A 26,628-nucleotide genomic window follows, 5' to 3' on the forward strand; every position below is an offset into this window, starting at 1 on the left:
TTTACACCGTCAAATTAATCTAGAAGGTCATACATATGATCTCAGCCCACTAATCCACTGATCCATTTAAGTATTGAGCACCATTCTACATCGTTAAGCAGTACCATTGTATAGATATTACACACTAATGCCGCAAAAACTTGTCTCCAAAAACAGGTCATGTGGTACCAGTGAAATTCACCAGTAGATACTGTGTAAGCATGAGGTAATAAAAACAGCGTGTTTTTTGCTTGATGGTCCCCCTAGAAAAGCTTACGTAGATAAGATCTGGAAAAATCAATAACTCTATACAAGAACTGGGTGCATGTTCACAAAAAAAACCCCGAGAAAACAAGTTTGATCTTGGACGAGCTGCTTTGTTTCCTGAGCCTTTACTGTGAGCTTCTGTTAGTGGTGAAGGAGTGCGCAGCTTTCATTATTGGTTAAGTGATCAAATCAAGAGGGTTACTGAGAGTCAAGAGTATGCTTTATATTCTAATACAGGAAATCATCTGAGCAAATGTATCCTCTGAGCTTAAGTGCATCCTTGAGTTGAGAGTTCAGTGAGTTTTACTCAATTACACTATTTTAAGGGGAGTATTTTTGCTTTGAAATTGAATTCAGTGACCCCTATGAGTTAAGGGTAAGTGTATATCCTGAGTTGAGCATATACAGCAAGCTCTATTTGAGGGAAATTTTTGCTTTGAGCTTTGAAAGTATCTACTTTGTTGAGTGTAACCTCTTATTAAGTAAAAGTGTACGATCTGATTTAAGTGTACAATCTAAGTTAAGTGTATAATCTAAGTTAAGTGTATAATCTGAGTTAAGTGTACGATCTGATTTAAGTGTACGATCTAAGTTAAGTGTATAATCTGAGTTAAGTGTACAATCTCAGTTAAGTGTACAATCTAAGTTAAGTGTATAATTTGAGTTAAGTGTATAATCTGAGTTAAGTGTAAGATCTGAGTTAAGTGTACATTCTGAGTTAAGTGTACAATCTGAGTTAAATGTAAGATCTGAGTTAAGTGCATAATCTGAGTTTAGTGTACAAATCTGAGTTAAATGTAAGATCTGAGTTAAGTGCATAATCTGAGTTTAGTGTACGATCTGAGTTAAGTGTACGATCTGAGTCAAGTGTATGATCTAAGTTTAGAGCACGATCTGAGTCAAGTTTACAATCTGAGTTAAGTGTATAATCTGAGTTAAGTGTATGATCTGCGTTAAGTGTAAGATCTGAGTTAAGTGTACAATCTGAGTTAAGTGTACGATCTGAGTTAAGTGTACAATCTGGGTTAAATGTACATTCTTGAGTTAAGTGTACAATCTGAGTTCAGTGAACAATCTGAGTTAGTGTACGATCTAGTTAAGTGTACAATCTGAGTTAAGTGTACATCTGAGTTGTGTACAGTGTACGATCTGAGTCAAGTGTATGATCTTAGTTTTAGAACACGATCTGAGTCAAGTTTACAATCTGAGTTAAGTGTATAATCTGAGTTAAGTGTAAGATCTGAGTTAAGTGTACATTCTGAGTTAAGTGTACAATCTGAGTTAAGTGTATAATCTGAGTTAAGTGTAAGATCTGAGTTAAGTGTACATTCTGAGTTAAGTGTACAATCTGAGTTAAATGTAAGATCTGAGTTAAGTGCATAATCTGAGTTTAGTGTACGATCTGAGTTAAGTGTACGATCTGAGTCAAGTGTATGATCTAAGTTTAGAGCACGATCTGAGTCAAGTTTACAATCTGAGTTAAGTGTATAATCTGAGTTAAGTGTACGATCTGCGTTAAGTGTAAGATCTGAGTTAAGTGTACAATCTGAGTTAAGTGTACGATCTGAGTTAAGTGTACGATCTGAGTTAAGTGTACAATCTGGGTTAAATGTACATTCTGAGTTAAGTGTACAATCTGAGTTCAGTGAACAGTCTGAGTTTAGTGTACGATCTTAGTTAAGTGTACAATCTGAGTTAAGTGTACGATCTGAGTCAAGTGTATGATCTTAGTTTAGAGCACGATCTGAGTCAAGTTTACAATCTGAGTTAAGTGTACAATCTGAGTTAAGTGTACAATCTGAGTTAAGTGTACGATCTGAGTTAAGTGTACAATCTGAGTTAAGTGTACAATCTGAGTTAAGTGTACAATCTGAGTTAAGTGTACAATCTGAGTTAAGTGTACAATCTGAGTTAAGTGTACAATCTGAGTTGAGTGTACAATCTGAGTTGGGTGTACAATCTGAGTTAAGTGTACAATCCGATCGTGTACAATCTGAGTTGAGTGTACAATCTGAGTTGGGTGTACAATCTGAGTTAAGTGTAGAATCTCAGTTAAGTGTACAATCTAAGTTAAGTGTATAATCTGAGTTAAGTGTACGATCTGAGTTTAGTGTACGATCTGAGTTAAGTGTACGATCTGAGTTAAGTGTACGATCTGAGTTAAGTGTACGATCTGAGTTAAGTGTACGATCTGAGTTAAGTGTACAATCTGAGTTAAGTGTACGATCTGAGTTAAGTGTACGATCTGAGTTTAGTGTACGATCTGAGTTAAGTAAATCAACAGCTGAGTTGGTTATTTAATTACCCTGACACATCAATCGGCCCTACTGTACAGCTGTTATCTAAGACTAATCAACTCAGATGTGCTTTTCCCACTAACTCCCATGTGCTCTTCTTTCTATTTACACAAAATTATCATTTGTACAGCACACGTTTTACCACTGTATGGGACGGAGTACTATATAGGTCGTGCTTTCATCACAATCTACAATTGTACTATAGAAAATATAAAGGTTCACACATATACACAACAATAGAGAACCCATATTTTAAAAAGTGCATATTCATAAAACAGTGATGCAATACATGACAAAGTTAGCCAAGTAAGGCCAAAATAAGGCTATTAAGAATGATTATTTTGACTTATAACAGAGAAACAATTTGTGTTTCATTATCTATAGCTGTTTGCAGCAATTCAAAATAGACCTGAGTTGAACATTTTTTTAATATTGAAATTCTCCCCAACTACGGACACCTTCTGTCCATTTTCCTGTCCATTTGAAAAGTGGACATGAGCTGACCGGGAGGTCCACTGACCACTACTGGACACACAGGCATGTCCAGAGTGTTTCCTTCTCCAGATAACACTGATTTAGTTTCACCTCAATCTATAAGCTGTGCATAGCGACACTGCAATGTTATATATACTGACCAGCAACACTGGACAACAAAAGGTTTAACTCCTGCAAAACTGACCTCTATCCTATCTACCACCTTCAAATGACCGTCAAATGGTGTTTCAGAGCAAAATAGACTGTTATTCTTTTATCTTCAAATCTAAATTGTAAGACATATTTTTAAAGTAATTTAAAACAGATAATATAATGTTCATCTTTTACATTCATATGAAATTATGAAAGAATTTCAAAAAGGAATCTTTAATTCTTCTAATCTTCCAAATTGTCACATTAAATCAAAGAAAGTTCATTGGCTACTTTCTGAGAAATGTTATGGGATGAAACAAATTATCTGAACAGATATAGATATATGTGTTCAGGTGTCCCTTATAAACAGGTTTCCTCTATAGACAGTTGCCCTTTGTAAATACAGTCTTTTTTCAATTAATTACTCTGTGAAATCAGATTTTTATTATAAACAAAAAATAATTTTTATAGACAAGTTTCCATTAAAAAGTAAGTGTTCTTTTTACAGAAAAATCCAACAGAAGTATTCATCTGTTTTATCTATCTCTCTATAAATCAGGTGGCAGTATAATTTAGTGTATGTAATAGGGAGAATGATGATATCATATTGAGAAATGTCAACCGATCATTTACCTACAATTTAGCGGGAAACACACCGCCCTCCTGCTCTAGATGACTGATCACATTTGATATTCAGTTCTCCAATAACAGTTAATCAGTCGAGTAAGAATGCATTCAGGTCGTAACTGTCATCGATTGTCTTTTGATATCTTTAATAAAGCAATGGGGCTGAATCTACTTCAAAGTCGAGGATGGGCAAATTACAATCATAACTGGTACTGAAATAGTACATAATGCTCCTGTTGTACCTGGCATCTGTTACTGTATTTGTACAGACTGTGATTAATTAGAGATTGTGCATCAAACATAACCACGGCTCCCCATAACCTTTGTTGTCAGGAATGGGCCTTCAAATTGCATCATGCTTTCATAATTATGTGTTATACTCCTATGTATCTGACTGAGATAAATATAGCTTTTCTCGGATAAAATGTCGGATACTTTTCAGAATATAACTCTGATAAATAGTTAGGTTTTTTAAGATTTATATTAAATATGTACGTTATAAATACAAGATTATCTAAAAGTTAGGGATATAGACATATAAAATCAGTCACTCTCTGTCCTTTTAAAAAATCCACAGACATTTAAACCAGGATTCTCTTATTTCTACCCCAAATCCTTCCTAAACCATACTTTACAAATTTACCAATTCTAACCGTCCCCCTCCAGAATACCCTCAGCTACTACCAAATCTCGTTTTCTGTGTCCCCCATAAAATCAAGCAGATTTAAACCGACTTACAGTATAAGCTTAGTGGATGCCTCTCATTGACAATTAAAGTAAAGACATGGAGACTGGCAATTATTGATTTTGAAATGTATTGCTTCAGCAAACAGCTGCAGAAAGCATGTGTTTACTTATGTGTTTAGGTGTCAAATACTAGTACACACGCTGGCCACAATCGTGTATGTGTGCTACAACATTCTACGCATCTAGTAGTGGCAGAAAAACATCAATAAAGTATGTGCACGCTTCAACATGTAGAAAGCTGTATCGTATTGCTTAACAGGCTGAATGGCATTCTATATGCAGTGTCGCAGATCAATGGGGTAATGAGCTGTAAGGTTTGCAATACATGTGTAACATATAATGAATGGGAAGGGCAGGAAGGGGGGGAGGGGCAGAAGGGGGGAGGGGCAGGAGGGACAGGAGGGGACAACAGGGAGGGGTAAGAAGGGGGAAGGGGCAACAGAGGGACAGGAGGGAGGAGGGAGAACTGGGAGGGGCAGAAAGGGGGTCAATGGAGGGACAGGGAAGAGAAGGGGGCAACAGGGAGGGGCAATAGATGGACAGGAGTGAGCAAGTGATGGACAGGAGGGGAAGGGGTTACTGAGGGAGGAGCAGAGAGGGGGCAACAGGGAGGGGCAGAGAGGGGCAGGGGTAACAGGGAGGGGTAACATGGAGGGCCAGGAAGGGGCAACAGGGAGGGATAGGACGCACAGAAGTGGAGGAGGATAACATGGAAGGGCTGGACAGAAGAGGGAGGGGGCAACAAGGAGGGGCAGGAAGGGGTAGTCATCAGAGAGCGGTTAGACAGAAGAGGGAGGAGCAGCAGGGAGAGGTAGAACAGAAGGGGAAAGGGCATAGGAGCAGAAAATAGAAATAGTTAAGGGCATAGAAAAGGGAATGGGCAACAGGGAGGAGCAGGAGAAGAAATGAGACAGGAGAAGAAGGGGAGGTGCAGGAGAAGGGAAAACATGAAGGGGCACAGAAAGAGAAGGGGAAACAGATACGGCAGAGTTAAAGGGGTAGGGACACATACAATGAGGGAATGAACAGAAGTGGCATTAGCAACCATGTGTAGACGTCAAGGGAATGAGTACAAGAGTAGGGGTAGATCATGGGCAAGGAAGTGTGGAGGCAACAGGGGGTATAACTAGTAGGGGCAAGGGCAATGTTGAGTGGGGTATAAGGGCTAAGAGGTAACAGAATATGATGAGCTATTAGAAAAGGTGTATGAGAGAAGTGGTATGAACAAAGGGAATGACATACAATGTTAAGGCACAACTCAAAATCAGGAAGGCATGTCAAGATATTATTGTAATTGTCTTCCTGATGAAATCAGAATCTCATACACGTTTTTTCTGAAATTTCATAAAAATTTTATGAAATCACATTACTATTTTCCAAAAAACATTCCATGTAAAGACTTATAAATTCACCATCAAGTTATTTCCCAATGTTTGTTATTAACTTTTTCAAACATTTATAACTGCTGGCATACACTTAATCATGTTATATTTAGCTCAATGTCGTATATAAATAATGTATGACATTTGTAAGTGGCAGCATTTGTGACTTCATACATTGAAAGCAAAGTGTCAGATCTTTTCCTGTCCTTTAAATGTGGAAAATAAAGTAAAAGTCTGCACAGGGTCAGGAGAAGTGAAACTGCAGATACTAAATTACCACATACATACTGTATTTGACCCAATAAACGCCCCCAGCCTTATAAGCACCCCTCCGGGCTCCCTTTTTTAGGCTTCAATTTCACTTAATTGGAAATAAATGCAGACTTCATGAGAATATTAAAACTGTGTTGGTTTCCCTATCAATATCTTTTGCAAATTGATTTATGGCTACTTTGTAGAATAATTTTATGAAAGGCTAGTCCAAATTTGTTTCTATTAAGTGCCCCCTTATTTGCTTCGATGTTTTAAGCGCCCTGGGCTCTTATTATGTCAAATATGGTGAGTTGATTTAATATTTAGACAATCAAAATTTAAGCATCTGTACCATTTTCATTCAACATGTCAAATTTCTTTGTATTATTCTAAGCCTACGGCTTACCGGTAATTACCATTCTATAAGGTCATAGGGAGGAGAGATCTATATCTAGTTTTAAATAATTTCAAAGTCCACATTCTTAAAATTTCATTATCTTTGATATAGTAAAGTTAAACATGAACAACAAAAGATATATTCCAAAAAAGAAAAATAGTTCTTGTAGATATGACAATTATATACATCTAGTTAAAAATTTAATGCATATATAAACACCTTTTACGTTGTTCTTGCATTTTCTTCATCGTTAAAAGTTTTTGAAGTCTCAATTTGCATAAAACTTTTAAAGCTCCGTGTATACTTAATTATGTTCATGCAAAATTGCGTGAAAAACGGTTAAAAAAATGCATAAGTTACGAAAAAGAAAACAAAATTCTAAGGATCAGTTTTTAAAAAAGAAACTGAAAGACTCTAGCAAAATTAAAACCAATTGTTTAAATTGGGTCGGTATACAATTTCTGAAAGACCACAGCTAAGTGTTTAAAAAAAATGCCTTAATTCATATTAATGAAACGAGCGCATTAAATAACAGTCGACAATGGCCCATAAAAAACAAGGTTGACAAACTTTACCCTGGAATGGGCTCTTTCCTCCGTGGACCGTGGCTTCCCTAAATTACTGCATGAATATAAGGGTCTCGCAGAGGGTAATATCCTACCTGGTTATACGTTTACATCACTGTGACCGCCCCTTCATTCCCTTGTCCCTTCAATGCCGTGACCCCACATCCCCGTATAGTTTCAGGTTTCAACGGCCATCATACATCACACTAGCATTATTAAAAAAAAAATTCCACAGCGCAAGCTCAACTCTCGGCATAAATGTCAAAACTGACAAGACACGTATAAAAAAATCCTCATGCATCTGATTTAAATCTTTCACTGCCTATATCATACATATATACACATACTCAAGCAAATCGTTGTAAGAACAACGGTCACGTAAAAAAAAAATTATAATCCCCCCTGAACGGGCCTCTCCATGCCTGACAATGTAATGCTATGTAAGTTGGGGAAATGTGCACACTTGATTTAAGGTCACCCATGCGTGACCCTGGCTTGCTACATTGGCCTTACACACGCAGAGGGCCTGCATTGTATGTAGTGGGGGTGAGTGACTTCCATTCATACAGGGGTGTGAGCGGTAGAGGCCCTGGCCAAGCCAGGTTACAAGTTTATGTATATATACCTACATTATCATCCCACATTAAAACCCTGCACTGTGCATGCACATAACATAGCAACCAATGCCTCTACTAGTCGAGATAAGACTTATACTGCAGTGTTCATATCTATATTTATAATACAGTTATAAATAAACCCTACACAAAATAAAGACATCCTGCCACGCTGTTGTACATATCCACACAACTAATTTACATATCATTTAAAATATTAAAATCGTGAATTTCCCCCCTGTAGAATTTCTGTACAGAAAACAATGTAAGCTACACTGAAACAAAGAACATGTATAGTATGTGTACAGATCAGTGCTATGCCAATGTAGTGGGTTATTTGTCAGATTAAACATTCACAAAATAAGTTTAGCGTAACACCTGTTATAAGATGGACACATTGTTTACTTACAGGTCTCTGATAAAACAGCACCTTCCTGCAAACCACTACAAACTTTCCCATATTAAACTCCCAGCATAAGAACAAGATAAACTCACACAATATCGTGGTCCTTGATTAGTCCCACCAGGTGCATGAATGGCGAACATTTTCTGCTACAACCGAAGCAGCAGCAGTCTGGTGTAGTGCAGTGACTGCATGTGTTATGTAGAGATATATAACACACATGTGTATAGCTTACCTAGAAACACTGTCAACTAGAGGAACCCCTCACTCTACTACCACCGCATGGGACTGCATACAGCTGTACCACTCTAGGGACACTGGCCCACAGCTAGTCCACAGCTCTCGCCTAACAGGAATGTGTGGTGTAAGCCCTCCTCCACAGTTTATCTACTAACTGTACACCAGAAATTGTTGCCTGTTTTTGACCTATTTTCTAAGCCCTGCTGTTTAAAAATAGGAAGAGATTGACATATTAAATAGTACCTCTCCTGCTACTGGATGTTGTGGATTTACTACTCAGTGCAGCAAGCCAGGCCTCCACACTGCTCCATCAATACTACTCAGCTAAGGCTCAACTAGGATGCTCAGATTTCAAAAATTTTGCAAAAAAAATCAATTTCTTCAATATCAGTTTGTTTGAAAATCATATTTGATTAATGCATATTGTTTTAGTATTTACACTCTCATGAGGTGTATGATATTACACCGTAATTATTTGTTTTAAATTCTCAAGGGTTCAAAATCGATCATGGGTTGCCATCCCTTAAAATATTTTAATTACAGAGAAAAAAATTCATAAATACCTTTTTTTTTTTTGCTTGATGAGACATTTGATTTTTTTTAATGCACTTTGACTTAATTAAGTTAATTTTATTAATCTATAACATATCATACATGTCATCTTCAAATGGGTCAGAAATGACTACGGCATAACTAAAGGCCTCGACCATATAACATGTAGTAAGTGAGCTATAATTAGTATAGTGTTATTGTATAGCGGAATTTAAAGTGTTAGTGAGATTATTAAAATATCAGAATAAAATTTTACAAAGTCATATAGGTAATCATGTAGTTAAATGATTCTTGAGTACAGAATTCAGATTGAAACTGAAATCTTACATCAATGAATGAGTTCAATTGATTTTTATCCTCTGTCCAATTTAAAACTCTAAATTAAAAATTTGATCGAAACTGAAATTTTACATCAATGAATGAGTTAAATTGATTTTTATCCTCTGTCCAATTTAAAACTCTAAATTAAAAATTTGACCAAAACTAATATTTTACATCAATGAATGAGTTAAATTGATATTTATACTCTGTCCAACTAAGAACTCTTAATTTCAAATTTGACACAAAAAGAAAGAAACTCTATAATTGAAAAAAAATAATTCAGGAACATATACAAACTTTCTATTCATTATATCTCCATAAGTTTTTAAGAATGTGAAATATTTTCACTCTTCTGTACAAATTCCTGACGATGTACTATCTGCAGCTCTAACAGTGCAGCGAGGCAATAAAGGTGATTGAGGAACTCTAACATGCCTTAACAAGCCCCAACAATTACACAACAGCGTGCCCAACCAGGCACATACCTGCACATACTGCATGAACGATGAAACAATTTGCAGCTACATACTTCAGCTGGTGTACAGCACGTTAACAATAGCACATAAAAACCTACCCGTAAAAACACTAATTTACCCATGCAACTCTATACATAATGCAAATCATCGCACCAACAAATCGGAACAAATACGCTCTGCTGATAGCGTTATCTGTCCGTGCAACAGATACACAAGGTATTGTTTGTCGAGCATAAAAAACGGCTTGATGATAAATTAAAGTCAGGTGTAGAGTTACTTAACCACAACATGTCAGGGACCAGCTATTATATTCAGAGCAGTATTTTTTTTTTTTTTTTGCACATGAGCTAATCGACAATGTCAAGGTCAACGAGATGCCGTTAAATGGTTATATAAACAGCGCAGCAATAGGTATGGTAATTAAGTATAAGGGATTACAGCTATTTACGAACAATGAACAATGTCAAACTTAATGACAAATGACAACTAAGGTATTTAAACCGTTTCTTTTAATTGCTTACACAGCGGTATATGTTTTTTAAAGGCTTGCAGAGATAGAACTATTGCCTCACAATTATAATGTATAGAGAGGTTAATCTACTGTCAGTGTAATCAAGCTGAATGTAGGTACTATTTATCTTCTTCAGTAACATTTTAGTAGGACAACATTGTAAACCAATGGAAACTTATTCACACAATTACATAATCAAATTTTGAGAAAAACACAATATGAATGAATAAATGAATGAATGGATGAATGAATGAATAACTGAATAAATAAATGAATGAATAACTGAATAAATGAATGAATGAATGAATGAATGAATAAATGAATATGGTATAATATTTACATTTTATAACTAAACACATTCACCCATCAAAACACATGGACTCTTCTGATACACAGACTGGAATAGATCATTTCTCAAGTATGGATGTCAAAGTAAAGTGTTACAGATCATTCTGAGGAGAAATAAATATGATTGTAACAAATAATTAGTCACATTTCAGGACAAAAGTTTAATTTTTTTTGTCCCCGACATTTTTTGTTCTCATTTTGGTTTAGTAATCTTCCCATTTGAAAACAATTTTAGGCTTGGCATCCTCTATTCAAGCTTTTGGATGTCTTTTATTCCTTTTAGCCAATGAGATGCTATTTAGATATTTGAAATGCAATCCATTTATAGATATTGATAACTAGAATATGAACCTACAAATATGCAAATGTGATTGTTATCAGAAAATTTACAAAACAAATTATTTGGAGGTCATTAACAGCAGATAAATGATATTGCCTATGGCCTTGAATATTGAACAGTACAGTCCTTGGATTAGAGCAGCCCAACAATAGCTTAAACATTTGCATATGCTCAAATGGTTTCTTTGAAAATTCTATTACACGCAATTAAAAGTATTGATCTTGCAACTGAAAAAAAAAGAATAATTGGGGGCCTGTAGTACTAGAGCAACTCAAGGTCTCTTTCACTATAGCAGAGGAAAGATCAACTGGCTATATTGTCCAAGCTGTCTTGGTAACAAGGCCACTTCTCCTTAATTCCTTTCAAAGACAAAATTGAAATATTTTAAAAGCTCTACCAATGCCGATTGTTCATTTGGCCCTAAACGACCCTAGCCGTCGATGGGCTATGAAATAAAAACAAACAAACAAACAAACAACCACCTGCTTATAAGATCACTTTTACTTTAACTCCTTTACGAGACAAAATTCAAACATGATTAATTGTTAAGCATTTCCTGAAAACATTTCAATAAAAGAGATCTCAGCGCGTAGCATTTGAGAAAGAACTGTTTTAAATTGTTCCGAGAAAACATTGAAAGTAAAGATCATGGTTAAAAGGAAAGTTAACTGTTACTTTGCAACGCTAATTTTAAAACAGTCATATGGAATATGTTATATAACAAGGGGATTATCACCATGAAAATGGCTAGTACAATAATTTCTCTCAATCAGATCTTTCTGGGAAATAACAAATATATCTTAATTGTTCAAGTTAGCAACATGTCAAGACAGCTATGCTGCTTTCAGATCAACTCTAAAATGTAGCTATACAGGTTCCATTACTGGATGTAACATTGGGGAAAAATCGAAAAAAAAAAATGTCCCTTGTTCTATGTATAAGTTTACAGATAACTGTACCAGCAGTAACTTAAACTAGCTAAATGTTGTCTTGACAATCACAAAAAATAATTTATGAATCATTGATAATATTATCAAGCTTTGCTGTATTTTGTTTTTTTTGGCTTTTCAATTTTTGAATTCATGATGACTTTTTCTTATACTAAATTGGAAAAAGACCTTTTTCCTTATTTAGAAAGTATGTAAATTAGAAAGAGAATTTCACACACAGTAACGCTATTTTAGATATAATTTGGATAGAATTCAAAATAACTTCCATTGACCCAAAGTGTTCTTATAATTATGATGTTATACTACTATCAACTCACTTACCCCTCAAGAGACACATTTAGACTCTACTAGATTATCATTATCAAATTTCGGGGGGTGAGTGAGTTTATTTTCGATCTACACTCCTATTATTAAAATTTTGTGATGCAAAATTCAAGCTCTTTTATTTCTTAACAAAAATGTTCACCCACAGCCATGATGTTGTTAATAATGATGTCCCCCTATATGCTTCCCTCCCCCCCCCCAAAAAAAAAAAAAAAATGAAGCTAAAAAAACTACCAGAATTCTTTTCCGATGTTAACAAGTAGAAGATAATAAAAAAGTAATTGTCCCATTATATCATCTGTCCACCTGTAATACTTTCATGAATGTCAAAATGTATATCCTTTTGGGGATATACGTTTTAGTGAATAAACCTAAGCATTAGTACACTGATAGAGTAGGTAGTGAGAGCTGAAGCCTGAAAATCTGGTCCCTAAAGACAAGAGATTCTCATTCACACTATATTAATCTTACTTCCATGTAGCCCTACATGTCTTCAAGTAAAAAAAAAATCAATATTAACGATACAGGTCAAGACTATATCAAAGTACATTTTGGTAAACTGAAAAACTGATAGGACGTAAGAAATTTGGTAACACATATTACGAGGTTTGCAACGAGGAACGTATGGGTCATTAAATGTGAACTGCGTTTTTATGCATTTTTAACAGACGAAATATCGTGACCTCAGGGGTTATCAAAAAACAGCAAGGAGAAAGAATATCACAAATACCAGTTGCCTTCAACTCATGATAAAACTTTTATTCAGGACTTAAGATTTAGATCATATCCCAATTCCATGGTTAAAGTTATATGTGCCTTATTTTTCATACTCATGAATCAAGAAGAGCTTTTAATATGTTATTCAACTCCAAAAGTTACCAACATTTTGAGAATTACAATACTTTAAATGTATAGGTTTTGATTTTACAAGTACAAAAGAGAGCTGAAAATGATTTTTGGCAGTACTGCCAAAAATCATTATATTAACATCTTCAGTGTATTGAAATGAGTACATACGATCAGACCATGAAGCCATATTCTTGTCCCCGATTTCATTGCACATTTTTACAGTATTATTAGTAATTGTAAAGTGATTTCTGAAGGTATATTTTCCATCTAAACATGTATAAGGCATAAAAAAACAAGAATTTCCCAGTGCATAACCAATGTGTACTAACTAATGTTTGTAAGGCATTATATGTGTGTGTCTGTCCATTTGAATGATTTTCACTGCTTTATTCATTAAAACTTATGGTTTGAATTCTGTTATCTTTGCAAATTACAGAGTTACCTCCCTTGAGGGTAGGTATATTAATTATTACAACTTCATATTTTTTTTTTTGTGAAACTCAAGTTGTTTTCTCTGAAAAAAATGACATTGTAATGATCGCAAACACATGACGTCATACTCAATACTTTACCTACAAGGGAGATAACTCTATTACATGCAAATACAGAAGGTTTACACCTGTAAACAAACAGAAAGTTTTAAATATTTTTTTTGTATCTTGAACAATGATTGTCTTCTATCGATTGTCTTCTATTGTAAGTCAAAAACAATGTAACACATATTTGAACAATGTATCGCATATCAATAAAATAATTTTCAGATGTATCATAAATATTTTCAAGACAAGTGTTAATGAAGCTATGATAACATTCCTTAACATATCAGATGCATAGATTTACCAACATACAGGAACTATGAATACTTAATGGTTAAAACAGCAGATTCACAGAAATACATATATATATATATATATATATATACATATATAAGGTAAGTAACTGGATTGCAATATTTTCTATAAAATATGACGTAAGAAATCATGGGTAATAATTTACTTACACAAGTTTTGAATGCTGCGGCTGACATATTGCTGTTGCTATGACATCGAGGAGCCCTGACTACCAGACAGATTCTTAAAACACCATCCAAAATAAAGTCTATATGCATATATAGCTGCAGCGAGTCACTTTCCATCTACCACCTAGAGAGTTGCATGTGAGTGCGTTGCTGCATGCAGACTAACTATCAACTCTGTCAGATTCTGCATCAATTTCTAATACATGCAGCAGCTGTGCACGGCTGCTATGCTTATAATGCAGCCGATGAAGTCGTCACTAAATACCTGAGAAATTGTGAACAAGATCTCTCTGATAATTATCACCTTGTGTAGCACGCATTTAAAAAACACTAACAAAATTTCCAATTGGAATCAATTAGATACAATTGTGTAATCATGCAGCCCATCAACTTGATAGTGTCTATAAGACAGTAGATAGGGATCTAGATAAAAGATGGACTGGACAAGACTGGACATGACTGGACTAGATAGTCAGGATGCACGTTCAAAACATTACTGCATACTGTCCAGTAGTTGGCCGCGGTCACAAAGTGGTAAGGATGTCCTGACATATTACAACAAACCTTCTGTAACCAGCTCTGCGTTGCAAGTTTGAATCCCATGTGGGAAGTTATATTTTAAGTACTGCACTGCTGGTTGATGATTTTTCTGAGAGTACTTTGGCTTTCTTCCACCTTCTAAACCTGGCACATCCTTAAATGACCCTAGCTACTAACAGTATGTTAAACTAATTAAAACAAACTAATTAAAAGGTGGTGGCCTAACAATTACAGTTCACTAGCTACTTATATCATACATGTAGTCAATTAACCATGATTTTTGTACAGTAAATGGTAGAATATGAGTTAAGTAATTGATGTAATTGGTTTATAGATGTAAGTAATTAAATACGGTCTCTGTCACTCAGCTGACCGAGCATGCTTCTTTGGCTCAGTTAATTAGCTCAGTAGCTGTTGGTTTAAATCATTCCAGTAGACTAGGGTTCGTTTCCTGATCCACTCTTCAGGGTCTTAAAGGGCCAAGGTGGCCAAGTGGTTAAAATATGTCTCAACATATTTCCACAAAACCTTGATCCATCTCTGGGTTGCAAGTTCCAATCCAATGTGTAACAGTTGCCAGGTAATGACCACTATACAGTGGTTTTTCTTTGGGTACTCTGGCTTTCCTCCACCAACAAACCTGGTACGTCCTTGCAGGCAATTAATAGGATGTTTAACTAATAAAACTTAAACTCTGAGGATATACATGTAAATTATCATTATGTCAAATTTCATGAAATCTTGAGATATGAAGTCGATAGAAGAATAATGACTTTCCATGAATCGTAAAAACAGCCTTAACATTGACACTAGAAGTCAGTGATATGTGACAAAAGTCAGTTGTAAATGGAGACTGTAGAGCAATGAGGGTTGACTTTCCATGCACAGAAACTTAAATTGACCTAAATATAGCTCTGCAGTATTCAAATATGAACCTTTCTAAAATATTGTGCTTCTCAACTTTCACTGAAATCAGTGTGAAATGTAGATACTAGAGTAATACTGAGTAATCCATATATATAAAAGACTAACTCCACATGGTTAACACATGCGGATTAGGATTATTATCAGATTAAGTTATATAAAATCTCTGCAGAGAGATACATATGCACACGAAATATCTCTGCAGAGACACACATGCACTCAAAAAATCTCAGCAGATAGACACATGCATTCAAAATATCTGCAGAGAGACACATGTACTTAAAATATCTATGCAGAGAGACACATGCACTCAAAACATCTGCAGAGACACACATGCACTCAAAATATCTGCAGAGAGACAAATGCACTCATAACATCTCTGCAGAGAGACACATGCACTCAAAATATCTGCAGAGAGACAAATGCACTCATAGCATCTCTGCAGAGAGACACATGCACTCAGATATCTTTGAAAGAAGGACACTTAAAAATATCGTTGCAGAGAAGATATATGTACTCATAACAACTGTGAAAAGAGGGTATTTACACTCTGTAAAGAGGGCAAATGCACTCGAAACATATTTGCATTGAAGGCATATGTATTCAAAATATCCTTGCATAGAAGGCATATGCACCAAAAGCATCTTTGCAATGAGGGCAAATGCACCAAAAACATTTTTGCAATGAGTGCATATGCACCCAAAACAAATCTGCACAAAGGACATATGCACTCAAAATATCTCTTTGCATAGAGGACATATGCAACCAAACCACATCTGCATTGTGGGTATATCCACCCAAAACACATCTGCATAGAGGACATATGCACCCAAAACAAATCTGAAGGAAGGACACAGGCAATCAAAATATCTCTTTGCAGAGAGGACATCTGCACCCAAAACATCTTTGCATTGAGAGCATGTGCACACAAAACATCTTTGCATTGAGGACATATGCACACAAAACAAATCTGCAGAAAGGACACATGCACTCAAAATATCTCTTTGCAGAGAGGACACCTGCACCCAAAACATCTTTGCATTGAGGGCATTTGTACCAAAATCATCTTTGCATTTAGGGCATGTGCACCAAAAACATCTTTGTATTGAGGACACCTGCACCCACAACATCTTTGCATTGAGGGCATGTGCACCCACAACATCTTTGCATTGAGGGCATGTGCACCCACAACATCTTTGCATTGAGGACACATGCATCCAAAAAAATCTGCAGGAAGGACACATGCACTCAAAATATCCCTTTGCAGAGAGGACACCTGCACCCAAAACATATTTGTATTGAGAACAAATGCACACAAAACAAATCTGCAGAAAGGACACATGCACTCATAATATCTCTTTGCAGAGAGGACACCTGCACCAAAAACATCTTTGCATTGAGAGCTTATGCACCAAATACATATTTGCATTGGGGACATATGTATCCAAAACAAATGTACAGGAAAGACACATGCACTCGACACATTTGCTTGTTCTAGATAACAAAGACTGATTTTCATAAGTATTGGATTACTAATATGTATTATATACGATGGCCGACAGCGGCCGGCAAAAAACAACTCATACAAAACGTTTATCGTGCTTAAATAGTCATTGATATTTAAGTACAACTTTTATTTTCTAAAAATATTTTTTGTCATGAAAAATAATTATGTACAAAATATTTATGTACAGAAAATATTTTCTAAAAATATTTTTTGTCGTGACAAATTTTTATCACATTTTTATGTACAAAAAACAACAGGTCTGATGCTAAACCCTGTATTTAAATGGAAGCTTCCTATTCTCAGGTGTACAATTAATCTTTCAGATAAGGAATTCAACAATGAATGTTCCATGTGGCTTGCTTAAAACATAGACTGGGTCATACACAATCAATTAATACAGGTTTCTTAGTGGACTTTATTTTATCTATATTCGAGAAAGTGCATAAAAGTCGCAAACTTTAAGTGGTAATAAACAGGTCATAATCTCTATTTTTTGCCTAGTTATTATCCCTTTTATATATCTTTGTATACCAAAGGTTTAAATGTCCATTTAAATTAACTATTTGTTGCAAAACACGTCAGATTTTCCTGCAATCCTCAGTGTAATAGAACCCCACAAGTATCTGATATGCAATTAATCATCGTGATAAGCAGTACGGCTATGACCAAATTGGGGTGGTATTCAAAAAATACCACGTCGCCTTTTGTTTTACTTTACTGTAATGATAGTACTGAAAACTACGAAATGTAAAACCGTCAATGATTTTTGTTGAAAATGTTAAGTTATATACCAATATTAACTTTTAATCCCGATTATCAGGACTACCATCAGAATAAGGAATTCGGCCAATGAAGATGACATGTAAAAATAGCCCAACCTTAGGCGCGTTCGCATTCCTTATCTGAAAGATTAATTGAATATCTGAGAATGGGAAGATTCCATTTAAATACAGGGTTTAGCGTCAGACCTGTTGTTTTTTGTACATAAATATTTGATAAAAATTTGTCATGACAAAAAAACATTTTAGAAAATATTTTCTGTACATGATTATTTTGTACAATAATTATTTTTCATGACAAAAAATATTTTTAGAAAATAAAAGTTGTACTTAAATATCAATGACTATTTAAGTACGAAAAACGTTTTGTAGGAGTTGTTTTTTTGCCGGCCGCTGTCGGCCATCGTAATTATAGGCAGATTTACAAAGAACTGAGGGCTGATACATTGATCTGTAATATATATCAGTATCATGCACCATCAGGGGGATTGCAAGTCAAAGTCCAAATCAACTGACACCTACTAAACAGCTTGCTGACAAATTAAAAACATCTGGACAACATTTTCAAATTAGCATATATATACCTTTTACAATCTGGAGTATCTGTTTTATCATCAGTAAAACAAACTATACAATATGCATTTATACTATCTTCTATCGGTAATGTAGGTACAAGCACTACCAGAGGGATCTAATTCATAATCATTCCTAAAATTTCATAATGGACTGATCTAATCTTTGATTTAGAAGAGTCTAAGTGTGTCTTCAGGGATGAATGTGTTAATTATAAAGAGGTGCATCAGTGTAGCATTGTGTTGTAAATATTGGCTGTCAAATCTACCATCAAGAACTGTAAACCAATTTTTTTTGCATGCAATTAAGTTTGCGAGTTTCATGATGCATGTAAAATCATAAACGTTTATGTCAGCAAATTATCATCTACAACCCTTAAATTGATATAAATCGACCAATCGCCAGGCAGCATGTAGCCATGCTTTGTGGTCACAAACACTTGTATTTTTTCAATGTCGTAGCAAGTATCGTAGCACATATGAGATACAAAATATAAAATCATGTGCAGTACCCGGAAACTTTGACTGACAGCTGGCGATTCCATCCAATATTGAAATTGAAATCACGAAATTCAGTAGCCACGAAAGGAAGCGGGTGTGCAGTAATATGTTTCAATAATACAGTCAAACCAACCCCATCTTCTCTTACCTGTTTCATCTTATCTGTTCCTGTATATATACAGTAAATAAAATAAAAATTTGTATGAGGTATATTTCAAATTCTAAGGATTTTTATAAAGATATTTGGCCATATTGCAAGCTTTCTTTAACTGCAGTATAAGTGTACCTGTGCTATGCAGCAGTGTCTGATGGGCTAGCTAAATTGACGTTCTCGAGGATATTTGTGTCACTTGTACTGTTTTAATGGCGATTCAAACACAGAAATGTCACTTAACCCTCACACAAGCCGACACTAGTGATACTATCCACTGTGACAGCTGAAGATTATACAGCAATCTATTTCTTCCTCTGATGCAAAAATAAACTTGATAGCCAAATTTTGTGGATAATTTTCAAATATGACCTGCATAGGATTTTTTTGCATAAAAACCTTAAAACATGAAAAGGAATACCAGTAAAGATCATCAAAATTGGGAAGATAGAGTTCAGTTACTGACTTTTAATTCTAAAACTGCTTGAAAACTTCCCAGAGGAAATGCACCAACAGGAATTTGATTCCTTGTAAACTGTATACTGGTAGGTGTTGATATTCAGAGAGGTTTTAATTCACAAAATTCGGGGATTCATCAAAAAGAGGCCCAAAGGGCCTTAACGGTCATCTGACTACCTTGACAATAGTAAAATTAATTATATATGGTGTCACTTTGTCAGGATCATGTCAGGATCATTTTCAATTTCTTTCAACAAATTTTATTTCAAACAAGAGGCCCAAGGGCCTTTAAATATAGGAACTTAATTATACATAGTGTCATGGTTGTCATCTTCGATTTGGGATCAACCAGAGATGTAACAATACTTTGTCTGGACCATGTCAGGATCATTTCATGCAAGTTTCAGCCAAATCCCTTCGGTAGAACTTGAGAATAAGTTCAAAATGTGTTTTCAAGATGGCGGCTGTGACGGCCATCTTGGATTTCGGATTGACCCGAAAAATAACAACACTTTGTCTGGACCATGTCAGGATCATTTCATGCAAGTTTCAGCGAAATTGCACCGGTAGAACTTGAGAAGAAGTTCAAAATGTGTTTTCAAGATGGAGACTGTGGCGGCCATCTTGGATTTCAGATCAACCCGAAAAATAACAACACTTTGACGGGACCATGTCAGGATCATTTCATGCAAGTTTCAGCCAAATCGCACTGGTAGAACTTGAGAAGAAGTTCAAAATGTGTTTTCAAGATGGCGGCTGTGGCGGCCATCTTGGATTTCGGATCGACCCGAAAAATAACAAGACTTTGTCGGGACCATGTCAGGATCATTTCATGCAAGTTTCAGCGAAATCGCACTGGTAGAACTTGAGAAAGTTCAAAATGTGTTTTCAAGATGGCGGCTGTGGCGGCCATCTTGGATTTCGGATCGACCCGAATAATAACAACACTTTGTCGGGACCATGTCAGGATCATTTCATGCAAGTTTCAGCCAAATCGCACCGGTAGAACTTGAGAAGAAGTTTAAAATGTGTTTTCAAGATGGCGGCTGTGGCGGCCATCTTGGATTTCGGATCGACCCGAAAAATAACAACACTTTGTCGGGACCATGTCAGGATCATTTCATGCAAGTTTCAGCCAAATCGCACCAGTAGAACTTGAGAAGAAGTTCAAAATGTGTTTTCAAGATGGCGCCTGTGGCGGCCATCTTGGATTTCGGATCGACCCGAAAAATAACAACACTTTGTCGGGACCATGTCAGGATCATTTCATGCAAGTTTCAGCCAAATCGCACCGGTAGAACTTGAGAAGAAGTTTAAAATGTGTTTTCAAGATGGCGGCTGTGGCGGCCATCTTGGATTTCGGATCGACCTGAAAAATAACAACACTTTGTCGGGACCATGTCAGGATCATTTCATGCAAGTTTCAGCCAAATCGCACCGGTAGAACTTGAGAAGAAGTTCAAAATGTGTTTTCAAGATGGCGCCTGTGGCGGCCATCTTGGATTTCGGATCGACCCGAAAAATAACAACACTTTGTCGGGACCATGTCAGGATCATTTCATGCAAGTTTCAGCCAAATCGCACCGGTAGAACTTGAGAAGAAGTTCAAAATGTGTTTTCAAGATGGCGGCTGTGGCGGCCATCTTGGATTTCGGATCGACCCGAAAAATAACAACACTTTGTCGGGACCATCTCAGGATCATTTCAGGTAAGTTTCAGCTCAATCCCACTGGTCAAACTTGAGAAGAAGTTCAAAATGTGAAAAGTTAACGCACGGCGCACGGCGCACGGCGGACGGCGCACGACGACGGACGAAACATGATGACTATAGGTCATCCTGACCCTTCGGGTCAGATTCATCAAAAATTGCAAAATTCATCATCTGGCGAAATTTAGCAAATAAATGGTTTTCCATATCATAGCTTGTTGTATAAATTAAGCTTAAAGCTTTCAAATGCTTCAAAGATAATTTGCAAAAAATAAACTCCCGCTAATTACATTCCAAAGAGTTAATCCTTAAATTTTACACCTAAAAAATTTAGCAATTATATAGGAGTATACCAAAGTAAATATACCGAAGGAATTAATTATGGAACCTTTTTATCCAAAAGGAACTTAAACATATAAATTTGTTTAAAATCTATTCATTAACTTATGAGTAGTAGTCACTCAATGTAAATTTACCATTTGGCAAAGTAGACCATATTTTTGTAAAATTTGTAAAATCTCCCTCCCCCCTGTCATAAGTTGTTACAGATTTGGTTAAAACCTGTTAAGTACATAAGTTCAGTAGTAATTCAATTTTAAACGTGTGCTTCAATTTCCCCAATAAGCTCTATAGACCCTGGAGGGCCATAACTCTGATGTACACCATTGTCTTATACAGACGTATACTTGGTGTTACCTGATTTATGATTGGTTGTGTCCAGCAGATGACATATGAGTTACACAATGAAATTTTCTGCGAAAACAATTTCCTTGGTTTATAACAAACATTTTGATAGAGGAAAAGTACACATTTTGTGTAATGCCATGATCCAGATTGCATGAATGTCCTGTGATGTGCTCCGATTGTCATCACCAATGTAAACAACATGGCAACGATCAAATTCATTCTTCTTTCAGTAAAATAAAAACCTCGGAAAATAAAGATATTTCTGTAATCAAACAAATGTGAATGCTATGAACATTGGTTTTCATTTTTCTGCATTATTTCAGCATAATTCCAACATCATCTGAACGCACAAATACACACAATAAACATGTCGCCATATTGCTCAAATGTCTAGGGAGGAGCCTTATAATGACTTCCGGTCTGGAACTCAGTCCGGAATTACGGTACGGAAAGAATTAAAACCACTTAATTCTACATGCTTTACAAAAAAATAGAAGAATCTGAAATGTCCTTGACAGATATACTTTCTTCAAGTCCCTGATCTTAATCTCATGGGTATAAAGCGCTATAATAACATTGTGTTACATTTGTACATATATGTCATAAGAAACATTTTATATTAACTTGATGCTTACATGTTACCATTCCTGTTCATACAGTCAATACTTTCCAATCATTTTACTCTTATTTCATCTTTGACCTTGAGATCAAGGTCAAATCTAATTAAACTTGACCTTTAGATTACGTAAGTATACAGGTAAGTTTTATACATTACCCTAAAGCACAAAATGGAGGCTATGGTGAGGCCAACGTTTCTTTTGAATCAACCAGACAAAAAATCAGAGTTAAAAAGTACCAATCTTACTAATTAAGTGCCCATCATCTTTATTTTATTGCGATGTAATTAATTACTAAAACCTAAATTTTATATGTCTTTTGTTAAAGATGCTCCACCGCTGACAGAGCATAAATGATATTAATCATTTGAACAATAATTGGTGTTTAATCGTGTATATATATGCCTAATTAAAACAAAAAATAATTTGAAATAATTTATTTTGCCTTTGGTGCATGCGCAATCAGTACTTCATTCCATATAGGATATAGTGTCACGGAATTTTTTCGGGATGCAATTAATTATTTTTCATATTTTTAACTTGAAGTAAAATTAGAAGCTCAAACTTTTCAATGGTGGTAATGATGAAAAGCAAGTAACTTTTGTAACTGAAGAAAAATACTAAATTGTCTGCTCCTGGTTTTTTTTTTTGTGAAAAAATACCATTTGTCAACGGTGGAGCATCTTTAACCATTTCAACAAAAGCTATTGTAAGACCACACAGATAAAATTGATATTATAGAATGTCAATACAAGTCTATATAGTACAATAAAAGGTGCCTGTACATAAACTTTCTGTTATACTTGTATACACATAGAGATGACAATTGTTCGGAAAAGTCCTAGGTTTTTTTGAAAGTACATAATTTTTTTCTCAGAAAGCCTGAGAAATGATCAGGTTAATTATTATAACCCACCCCAAAAGACCACTAACTTCCATTGAGTTTACCATACTGGAGAAGCATCGCCTTACAAAATGCAGTTACCCTGAACTAGTACCTAACTATATGTCCATGTGAACCAGGTATGTACTTTTCCTTTCAAGTCATTAAAGATTATCTTCTGTTTCGTAATGTCACTGGAGAGCTATACAATTTCTAAGTGAAGCAAAATAAAATTCTGTTCATTTTAAGCTGTAAAAATCTTTAAAATGTCCTGATTTTACTTCACACATAGGTATGATTTTAAGAAAGTTACATCAATCATTTGCAAGATGTTTCTTGTCAAAATAGAAAAATAAAAATGGAAATGAATTTTGTTCCAAGAAAAGATTGGTGCTGTCAAAACGCTGCTGATCTTTAAAACAAGTAGTCTCCTTGGTGTCATTGTTTCTCAGCGCATGTCGGTAAACAAGAAGTGTTTAAAACTCAACTTGTCTCCATAGACGATAAATGTACGACATTAAACTACTGAGGTAGATTTTAGTAAGGCAGTTATAGATCTGTTACATCACTTTCTCAGAACAACACAACTGATAAAAAAAAAATCTCAAAACTACAGCAGAGAGAACCATTGTTAGTTACAGGAAGAGTTGAATTCATGATGTTCAAAAAGAACTACTGTAGTTTTTTTTCTACCTTTGAAAAAGGAAGTTGAATTCATGTTACTAACAAACATCAAACCTTTAACACAGAACTAGGTTTTTCTCTACCTTTGTAAAAGTGAAGTTGAATTCAGATACTTTCTTTGTGAAATGGAAATGGTTACATAATTATTCTCTTAACAGTAAATCTTAATTTTTCAGATGAAGAAAACTTATTCTATTTGAAGGATTACTGTTCGTTTTTTTCTCTCTGTTGTTGTTGTTGTTGTTCCTGACAATAAAGTGAAATTTCATCCGAATACCCAGGAACACCAGCTTAGTAAAGCCATACTCAGGGAGCTCAGAATGGCTAATTTGTATGTATGTTCGGCGAGGACTTAACCATAAGTTAAAAGAATTTGTGGCAAATCCTTTTTCAACTCTAAAATCCTTTAAGACAACTTTAAAAAAGCAAATAAAATATATAAAATTAAACACAATTTTACTAAGTTATAAAGAACTCTTGACTATTAAGACCATCTTTATGTGTCCCATGAATGGTCTTATGGACGTGTTTGATTTAATTCTATATTTGCATATTACAGAGTTATCTTCCTTGCCAATTTGTTTTTATTGCAACGCCATGTGTTTGCGAGGGTAATTTCATGTTTTTCAGAAAAAACAACACAGGTTTTGCAAACAAAAGACTGACATCACAACCAACACCTATCCACAAGGGAGGTAACTCTGTAATAAGCAAAAACAGAATAATGTCCTGCAGCAGCAGTGGTTTTTTTTAAGTTTCTCACTATTGGTATCCAAACTGATTTTATTCAATTCTTCTTGGAGCAGATTTTGTTCTTAAAACGTTCTCTGAAGCTTGATAGTAAATCCTGCCTAATAGTACAAAGAATTAATAAAAGCAAGCCTGATAGAATCTTGTTAGGGACTAGACATTACACATAGTGAACATGGACTTGAAGGCATATCAATGTCCTTCTTCAGCTATTTCGATTTTTTATAATGATCCGAAAATCTGCTCGTTATTTAGGGAACATTTCAGAGCAAACATGTCTACAATGCCAATGGAAGGCTGCTTAATTCCTGTACATACAGCTGATGGAATCACCGAAATAGCAGCTGTGTGCTGAGGCCCAGACAATATGGGCCTGTCTTTGGCTTCTTATTCAACCAAACCATTATTACAATGTATGTTTTTTCTTACGGCACATTGATGAAGAATTTTCTTTTCTTTCCTTCCTTCGTCAGATAATTGAAATAAAACATTTTTTTACACTTTTTCCTTTATTAGATTTACCTTATCAGGTTACTTTTTTTACTTTTGTTTTCACCCTTTAAAACTTCCCCTTTTTATCTCCGCTTGTAATTTATCCTTGTTCTCTCCCCTAGTCAATCCATCGATTACTACCTCCCATGGTTATTCAACAATTCTTTCTCCCTTGATCACTTCTCCCTTGTTATCTCCCCTTGTAAGTTATCATTTGTTATTTCCCCTTGTTGGTTATCGTTTTTTATCTCCCTTGTAGGTTATCATTTGTTATCTCCCCTTGTAGGTTATCGTTTGTAATCTCCTCTTATAGCTTCTCCTTTGTTATCTCCCCTTGTAGGTTATTCTTTGTTAACTCCCCTTGTAGTTTATCATTTGTTATCTCAATTTGTAAGTTATCATTTGTTATCTCCCCTTGTAGGTTATCCTTTTTTATTTCCCCTTAATAATAGGTTACCCTTCGTTATCTCCCCTTGTAGGTTACCCTTCGTTATCTCCCCTTGTATGTTATCTTTCGTTCTCTCCCCTTGTAGATTGTCCTTTGTTATCTCCACTATTTCACATTCCCCCTGGATATCTCCCTTGGTCACTTCACTCTCAATATCTCTCCTTGCCATTTCTCCCTTTATACCTCTCTTTGTCACATTTTTTCCACATACCACTTCCTTTTTTACCTCCCCTTGTCTTGTTATCACCCCCTAACCACCTCCTTTTGTTATTTCCCCTTGTTAGCTCTTTTCTTAACTTGACACCAGATCCCCTTGATTCATTAATTTTACCAATTAAATATCTGCTGTGTTGATATAAATAATTATTTAATCTTCATGATTAACCTTCTAAATTATATTTTGATGCATATTACCGAATGGCAACACACTGGCCAAACAATTATTAATGTAACCCACATCTAACACTGATCAACACCTATTAACAACATTGTTTAATATCAATAATTTGGAATTCTACCCGTCCTATATGCTCTATCCATAATGTTCAATACATCCTATATGTTCTAGGCCAAGATAACAAAAAACACACATCTATATATTTATGTATATCACATTTTGACATTTTCATTAAAACACGTCCATGACCATTCCTTGCTACGCTAGTATAAAAAGAGACTATATATTACAAATCAATAAAATTTCTATTCTGAGAAATAAAATTCTGACTTGTACAAACCCCTAAAAGGTGTAAAACTATACCACCGTAATGTTAAAGCCAGTTGTCATGGCTACCAATCGTATTATTATCAAATCAAAGAGAGACTCCATTTTATAGGTT

General features: G+C 35.3%; 1 protein-coding gene across 1 annotated transcript; it reads right to left on the bottom strand.

Annotated features, from left to right (window-relative positions):
* Positions 1-1,400: 1,400 nt before the first annotated feature.
* Positions 1,401-25,958, bottom strand: LOC138308714 (clumping factor A-like). Its single transcript, XM_069249742.1, has 3 exons — positions 25,799-25,958; positions 2,345-2,509; positions 1,401-1,882 (listed from the first exon to the last, which is right to left on the bottom strand). The coding sequence occupies exons 1-3, from the start codon at positions 25,956-25,958 to the stop codon at positions 1,401-1,403; spliced, it is 807 nt and encodes a 268-aa protein (XP_069105843.1).
* Positions 25,959-26,628: the final 670 nt, after the last annotated feature.

The sequence above is a fragment of the Argopecten irradians genome, chromosome 15, assembly GCF_041381155.1.
Source record: "Argopecten irradians isolate NY chromosome 15, Ai_NY, whole genome shotgun sequence".
NCBI classification, from domain to species: Eukaryota; Metazoa; Mollusca; class Bivalvia; order Pectinida; family Pectinidae; genus Argopecten; species Argopecten irradians.

Excerpts from the sequence above, each read along its gene's own strand:
- LOC138308714 (XM_069249742.1), bottom strand. The coding sequence starts at position 25,958 with ATGGCAAGGAGAGATATTGAGAGTGAAGTGACCAAGGGAGATATCCAG. Across the intron at positions 2,510-25,798 it reads ACAAGGGGAGATAACGAAGG|ATCGTACACTAAACTCAGAT; the intron begins GTAACCTATTAT and ends TACTTAACTCAG. Across the intron at positions 1,883-2,344 it reads TCGTACACTAAACTCAGATC|ATTGTACACTTAACTCAGAA; the intron begins GTACACTTAACT and ends CACTGAACTCAG.